The 8,467-nt window shown below is 33.0% G+C and overlaps 1 protein-coding gene across 1 annotated transcript; it reads left to right on the forward strand.

Moving 5' to 3' along the window:
- Window positions 1–1,450: 1,450 nt before the first annotated feature.
- On the forward strand, window positions 1,451–8,068 carry TRIADDRAFT_64347 (uncharacterized protein; the record flags this gene model as incomplete). The annotated part of the gene is made up of 13 exons (XM_002117284.1): window positions 1,451–1,490; window positions 2,548–2,594; window positions 3,412–3,492; window positions 3,580–3,642; window positions 4,751–4,942; window positions 5,065–5,139; window positions 5,243–5,305; window positions 5,422–5,545; window positions 5,650–5,747; window positions 5,851–5,916; window positions 6,022–6,102; window positions 6,826–6,933; window positions 7,988–8,068. The coding sequence occupies 13 exons, from the start codon at window positions 1,451–1,453 to the stop codon at window positions 8,066–8,068; spliced, it is 1,119 nt and encodes a 372-aa protein (XP_002117320.1).
- Between the last annotated feature and the right edge of the window lie 399 nt (window positions 8,069–8,467).

Genomic DNA, 8,467 nt, shown 5'->3' on the forward strand with positions numbered 1-8,467 from the left:
AGACTGAAAGTATTTCCATTATTAGCAAAACAAAAGTAATTCTAATTTATGAGAAATTGCGACGCAGCATAGTGTTTCTTAAGAAACTCTAGTGAGTCAAATTCTAATATTATTAGCTCAACAATTTTTAAGTAAATATGGCCTACGCATTGGCTCAATTTTAAGCAAATGAAATGGTACATTTAAAAAGAAAAACCAAGCATCGCATTAACTGTAGATAAAGCAGCAGAAATTAGGCGTGTGTTAGCCAGCTAAAATCTAATCATAAATGACTGCATTACGTTAACCTTTATGAACTTCATTGGGAAAAAAAACTGTCTCATCAAATTACAATTAAATTAAAATTCATTTAATTGTAAGTATTTTACATTCAATAACAATACAAAGATTTGAACTTATTCATGACTCCAATGGTTGCATAAAGGACACAAATCTATATTGTATTGCAAGTTATTGTGATATTGATTGATTTATGAGAAATTTCAGAATAAGCGGATAGGGGTTAACCAACCAGTTGCATAAAAGCGATGAATCACTTTACTACCTTGTCTTCAGATCTCAAGAGCCGTACTAGTCTTCAAAAACAGTGCCATCCATACTCATAAGTTATAACTGATTTATAAGTGAGATGGACTTCAAAAAGTAATCAACCCTGCATTCGTATTTAGATACGAATATTCTGCTGTTGATTTTATTCATCAAAAATTCAGTATCTGACCGATAAAAGTATAAAATGTAGTAGTACGTCATGTGCTAAATGCCTACCAAACGCAAGAAAGGCTATGTTTGTATTCAGATTGAATCTGTAACTGATTTATTCATCAAAGCTTTATTATCTTTTCCAGTAAACTGAAAGTATTGACATTGAATAACAATATAAAGTTTAATACTTAATTATACGTTTGATGATGGCCGAAAATTAACAGATTGTATTAATATTTAGAGGTATTCTGATGACAATTTATTCATTGGAAATTTAATATCAGTCGATTAATCAGTAACAAGTACAAAAGTTAGTGCTGATTCGAAAATCAGAACCCTGAAAGGCAAGCAATGGTGCATTTGTATTAAGATTTATTGTGCAATTGATTGGTTCACAGAATGGATCATATCCTAACTGAAAGTATTCGAATTAAAATAACAATGCAACATTTACTCTAATTTATGCGTCGAAGAATTTAGAAAAATAAGCAAGCTTGCATTTGTATTTAGATGTTTTCTGATGCAGATTTATTCATCGGAAATTTAGTGTCAGCTGATCAATAATATCATAAAAATTAAAAATTAATTAGTTCTAATAGGTATATATACATACCTATCCAGTATAAGCAATACTATATTTGTTTTTAGACAACATATATAAGTTTTTCCTATATATTTAGGGAACAAAGTAACTCAAGCTCAAATCTATCTAAACGGCGAACTACTCAATATTTAAAGTAATTTGACAATGGCGACTAAACTGGGACTCATTTTTTTGATCATTTGTGGTGAGAAAATATACTATCATGTAATTCAATCCAATCAGTGCAGTTATACGCTAGCTTTAAATCAATCCTCTTCTATTGTTTGATAAGTTGCATAAAACCGACAAGGATGGAATACTCTTAGTAATATAGTAGACAAAAGTGATTCCCTTCTAGCGTTCGATAATTGATATATATGTAATAAAGTAGAGAAAAAGTGATACTCTTCTAGTTTTTGACTGTTTATATCCTCTCGTTGTTGATAATTCATATTACTGAAATAGTAACATAGTCGAGAAAAAGTGAATTTTTTCTAGTTGTCGATGATTACATGTAATGTAGTAGAAGAAAGATTTTCTTCTTCTTTTCGATAGCCGAAATGGATATATATAATACGGTAGATAACAGTGATTCTCTTGTAGTTTTCGATAAATGATATGGATACTATATACGTACACGGTAGACAGAAGTGATTGTCTTTCCAGTTTTTGATTATTAATTGATATGGATGTAGTATGGTAGGGAAAAGTGATTCTCTTCGAATTTTCGATAATTGATATGGACTTAATAAGGTAGAGAAAAATGATTCTCTACTAGTTTACGATCATTAATTAATTAGTATACTGTAGATACAATAAGTAGATAAAGGGGATTCTCTGCTAGTTTTCACTAATTGATATGGACGTAATATAGTAGATAAAAGGGATTCTCAAGTAGATGAAAAAGATTCTCTTCTAGTTTTCGATGATTGATATAGATATAATAAGGTAGATAATTAATGAGTCATATAGTAGCAGGAAAAAGCGAATCTTTTCTAGTTTTGGATAATTGTTAAGAATGTAGTTAATATAGTCCGGAAAAAGTGATACTCTTGTAGATTTTGATAATTACTGCATATGAATAGAATGGTAATATAGTAGAGAAGAGCAATTCTCTTCTAGTTTTTGAAATTAAATTGGATGAAATAGTAATAGAGTAGAGAAAAAGTGGGTGAAACTTTGTTTCTTTGGAGATGATATGGGATAGACGAACGTTGCAAAGAGGTAATTTGTAACATTGACATGGAAATTTTCTTCTACAGCTTGTAGCCTCCTTGAAGCCAAGCAAATTCTTTCTAACCAAAATTCGGTAATTAAAATTCGATCTTACCATTACTGACAATAGATTTAACGAAAGATTTTCAGGAGGCTTTCATCGATTCCTTCTGAGAAATAAATTAGCAGCGGTATAGAAAGTTAAAAGTATTTTGAATCCCATTTAAACGGCCACTATGAACTGTTTTCTACCGTATTCTTCCTAACGATGCGTGTCGAAAATGTAAAAGTAGTCATGGCTATTGCTGTATTATATCATTCTTTTCTCAATTTGATATACTGTAGTTGAACTCGCAGTAAAATAGCTCCATTAGAGGCCCATGTACTAATTGTTTAATCCTTTCAATCTTTAAAAATAATGATTGATTGCGCTTGATCTTGTCACCAATAGTCTCTTTCAAGGCTGCAATAGCCCTCTAGTTCTATCAGTGTGAAAATTGGATGGAAAGGTAATTAGCATCCTAAATTGACAGTGGAAATAGAAAAAGTTGACTATAGTACGACCATCACTGAAGCCATAGCGTGATAGGCTTACATTTCCTACCACTAGGAGGAGTTGTATCGATTTAGGCCATGGATTACAGCTAGAACTATTGATTCTATCAATGCCTTGTTTCTTTTACAAAGAGTACCACTAGTAAAACAACTTGTTTAATTCATGACTACATTAACTCAATATTTAGCCATTTTTAAAATACCAATCCATGATGGATGAGCTCAAAACAAATTATTATTATATCCATCCCCTACAACTACGTTAGATAATGTAGATAGAAAGAATAGCACAATAATTCATTGACATCCATTTGGTTAAATTTTAATGACGAAGGTTTGTTCTCTTTGACTCCTAGGAAAGTAATAACTTTAAGTGCGATATATGCAAAAGTGCCGTGGGGAAATTGATTCAATATATGAACAAGGATAATACTGAGGTAGCTTCATTTTTGCTCTTATCACGATTTAGCTAACGTTGCTTAGCGCTAACTGCCCAATCCATTCCCGTTGTAATTGGTATACAGAAACAAATTGTTCAATTTTTCAATGGTCTTTGCGCAGCCATCGGTGGCGATACTCAACAAGAGGTAAATCACTCAATTAATATGCATTAGCTATATCATCTCGCCGAAAAATCATTGCGGTCTACTCACCATTTTACAGTGCAAGAAGCTTACAAAGCTTGTGCCACTATTAATCAAGTATGCTTCAAAAAAATTTGTAAGTAATTACATCTAGACTTTCAGATCAGAGAACTTAATTGGTTGATCTACTTTTTAAATTTACAGTATATTCTATTCGTAATGAATTTATCATACCAATTAATCTCTGTTTAGAAATCGGACTAAGTACTGTCTGTACGTTTAGTCCTTTTTGCTCTGCTATAACTTAAAAGAGTAGTTAGTAGATCATGATGATAGATATAATATTATACTAATCCAAGGCTGTATCGAAATCAGAGCAACTGAGTATGCTAAACTTACTTCCTGCTCAGCTAAGGCTATAGACCGTAGTATATTGATTATACCAATCCATTTCTGTTTACAAAGCACAGCAAGGATGTGCCTTTAGCGATTTCTATTCTGCTAGAACTTCAGTTAAGATAGTCATTACGAAATTGAACATACCCAATCGATCTCTGTCTAGTGTAGTCAGGAAAGTGAAGCAAGAATGTGTCTAAAGCAATTTCTGCTTTGCTAGAGCTTATGTTTAGATAGACATTACGAAATTGATCATACCTAATGGATCTCTGTCTGGTCCAATCTGTAAAGCGCAGCAAGGATGTGTCTTCTGTAGTTTCTGCTCTGCTAGAACTTAGCTTAAGTTTAGATATTTATTACGGAATTTTATCCTGCTATTAATCGATCTCAGTCGAATTTAGCCTGTTAAGCAGAGTAAAGATGCGCCTTCAGTCATTTCTGCTTCGATAGAACTTGCGTTATGATAGTCATTACTAAATTGATCTTATCCATTTGACTGTAGTTTCGAAACCTGAGCAAATACGCTCTTTTAGCAATTGATAATCTGCCAGAACTTTAGTTAAGATAGCTCAGTATGATAGTTTATTAATCATACCAATCGATTCCTATTTAAAATAGGTTCCTTTAGCGATTTATAATCATTTAGAGCTTAACTTAAGATAGCATATTACTGTAATTAATCGATCATACCAAACTATCTCTACGTCATATACAGAACCCGGAACAATTATGTAAACTGGGCCAGTTATGTTCCACTGGGGATATCGAGGATCAAATCGATCTGCAACAATTATTAGGATCCGATGCCATTCGATCTATCTTAGCTTCTGATCAAATTGGGAACATCTTAGCACCAGGTCTTGTGAGTGATGTCAAGCAGCCAGCAAAAACGCTGGCTGGTAGTGCTGTACGTATCCCAATATAATTATTCATAGCCCATTAAACTTATTCTTCAATTTTACAGTGGATGGTACCAATATTCCATCATGAGCTATGTTGGATTAATGTTTGTCACCTTATCTTATTTAGAATTCCTTAGAATGCATCGTTTGCTCCGTAGTTGTTGATGAAGTCGAACGTTATTTAAGAAATAAAAACACTGAGGTAGTTCGCATAGAGCCATCACCTATGTACTAAGAATCTTCAAGGAATAAAATTTGTGTCATCGTTGCTGGTGTTGTTCTATTTCCTTTCTATGTAAATGTAGCAAAACATTATCTCATTTGTGGACCAATTATGCAAATATCTTCCTGGAGATTCTAGTAAAAAGGTAAGTAGTCAATTTGTGTTTCATCCATTAGCCACATTTGAGATATTAACCTATGTAATTTGGCCTTGTGCAATATCGAATAAATTTGAATTTACCCTATTCATTGAATTTGGTAGTGCGAAAAGTATGTCAAGCTCTTTGGGCCTGTAGTCTTGCAAGCTTTATTACAAACTTTGCCAGCCAATAAAGTCTGTGGCTCTTACCTAAACTTCTGCCCGAAATCCTCACTCGATTCTCATGGTAAGCAACTTGTCAATCAGGATATTGATCGTCAATGCAATCTGTAGTACTTTGCCTTCCTGCCGACTAAATTGATTTCTTTTTAATGTGGCTTTAATCTGTAGAGATGAGTGTTCCTGCACAACATGTATCTGGGCCGTGCGTTTTCTGTGAAGCTGGAGTGATGTATATTGACGGTCTACTCCGAATAAATCAAACGAAGGTACTGGCCAAGTCCTTTTTGATATAGCCTGAATGATGCATTGCCTTTCTCTCTATGCTTATTTTACTTTAATAAACACTTTGCTCTATTCTTTTAACTTTAGACTGATATATACAATGCCTTAGTCAAGCTCTGCAGCGCTGTGCCTTATGGAATGTTACAAGCTGATGTATGTTGTAGAATTCAGATTGCTATTTGAGTAAGCTATTTCACCTATCTCTACTATCAGTTCGATTCAATGGCTGCATTTTTCGTCAATGGATATTCATTTTAGTGCGATAATTTCGTTGAAAAACATGGAACAGCTGCAATCAGGATGATCACTTCCGGTATTGCCCCTCTGGGAGTTTGCAAGGTAATTTTATCCGGAAATCCTAACTCCTCTAAAACATACCAAGGTGTAACGAAAGTATCTCTCAACGATTCTGTCTAATCTAGTCTAACTAAATCTCATAGAATAATTGTCTCAGATAGATAGAATTTCTAAAAAGGCTTTTGTTGCAGTATTGAGAATAGTAGTAGAGTAATAATTAACAAGAACAAGAATCGAATCTAAAGTATTCTGCGCTAAAAGAAGCGAAATACACTGAAGTCTACTCTAAGCTTATCTCTGCAGTTCTTTAATGCGTTTCGTTAAATTTATTAACAGCAGCAAAGTTGCCTACTATCAGACTTGAATCATTAAACAGCAAATTTTTTCTTAAATAGCTTATATATAAAATAGATTTAATACAAATTGCTTAAATATATCATCAATATGTTTTACAGTACAAATTTAATCCGCTTCAAATATCATTACCCTTCTATGATTGTCCAATTCCTTAAAGTTGCCAAGCATCTTCACAATTATAGTCCATCGATTCACATCGATCTATTTTACTCTACTTTTAGAAGCGGCTAATATTTGTCATCAACAATTTCTAGTATAATAATTAGACATTATGTAATATTTGCATCACGATCATATCTATTTTTAGAAGCTTAACTCTATCAAATAGAGCTATTAATACAATCAAATAGGAAATGTATCTCTACACATGAATTAACCTTATCTTATTTCAAATAACGACGGATGTAGGAGTTTGACCTCTGTCAAAAGTCTGAAATGGCACTCCATAAATTGGATGTTTGTCGATTTGGTTATAAATTTTGGTGCGGGAGCAAAACTGCGGCCCTTTACTGCAAGGTATTATTTTATACATTAGTTTGATGATGATTGAATTAGTTCATGGTCCATGAATGTTATAAGTATGATCAAATTATCGATGAGCTCTATTTTAGAAATGGCTAATTGCACTTTCATTTCTTGTTCAATTTGAATCGCAGAAACAACGTCAGTGTGGTCAATTTTAAATTACTTCTTCTAGTCCTCCTGTACCTAGATTATTCGGTTCGTCCGTCTTAATGAGAATCTTATGAAGCTCTTTTTTTAAGCCATTTCCGGCTGTTCTTATAACTGATGATAAACTTATTTGTAGCATCTCCCAGTCAAGATAATCCTATTTCTACTTAACTACCGAAATCTTTCATGTGCTCAACTGAAGTCTAAATTTGAAATAAATTACTGTCTTAGCATTGACCATTCGAATACGTCCATGTCAATTATATAGCAATATTATAACATGTTACCGTATTAGTTAGTTTTCCACAATCGAAAGAACAATTTACATGATACTTCATTTCCTTCACTTTAGCAATGAAATTACCATGGAATTATGATATTGAGCCTTCATGAAGTAAAACTAATTGCAATTATTTACAATACCAAATTCTTGGAAAAGTGCTCCAAATACACTTTGATAGCATTATTCTTAGAAGGAGATGATACAGCAGTCAATGAGCATTTTTGGCAAACCTCTTGTATGATTAATTTACTTATTCTATTACTCAATCTGTTTACCATCACAACTATGAGCTGTCAGTACACCATAGAAAAGCAGTCGTGGCCACTAAGGTAAAATAATTGCTCAATTTTCATATTCAATTCATCACTTTTAGCATAAAGCCTCGCATCAAATTGTTACTTGATTTTAATTTGTAGTTGGTAATGAAATAGATAGCAAATAGATCCCTTTTTATTCGAGTTTTCTGTCCCAGAGGACGAGTACTGATGCACGGATGGCATCGTTGATTAACAGCGTAAACTTCATGCTTCCAATTATTTTTGGATTTTAATTTATGATTGATAATGGCATATACTGTACAAGTACTGTAGATCACTTTCTGTTCCATCTGGATAGATGAGAACTGGTGCACAAAATGGAAGTTCGTTTTCTGAAATGCTTCAGATAGGCATTCCTCCATGGTTTCGGTTAGCTTAGAATACAGTGAAAATACAAAAATTTAGAAAATAAAGGTAAGGTTAACCCATTTTCAAAAGATTTCAAATGTTATCTGTTTAATGCTACACGCCAACCGAAAACTGTGGAGAAAAAGTCTGTCTGTAAAATATTTAAAAGAGTAAACTACTCTTATGATGCACGCATGCTGTAGTATGTACAACAAACGGATTCCTAACAGTTGCATCTTCCTTTCAGGAAGTATGAGAATTGTCGCATGCAAAGGTAGTTGGTATTTGTGCATGAAATGCTTCAGATAGGCTATTCTTAATAGTTTCGGTGATATAGAATACAAATAGTAAAGATACAACAATTTGGAGAATAGGGGAGGTTTACCCATTTGCTATGGTTTAAATTTCGTATTTGTTTTTTATGCTCTAC

The sequence above is a fragment of the Trichoplax adhaerens genome, genomic scaffold, assembly GCF_000150275.1.
Source record: "Trichoplax adhaerens TRIADscaffold_23 genomic scaffold, whole genome shotgun sequence".
Taxonomy (NCBI): Eukaryota; Metazoa; Placozoa; class Uniplacotomia; order Trichoplacea; family Trichoplacidae; genus Trichoplax; species Trichoplax adhaerens.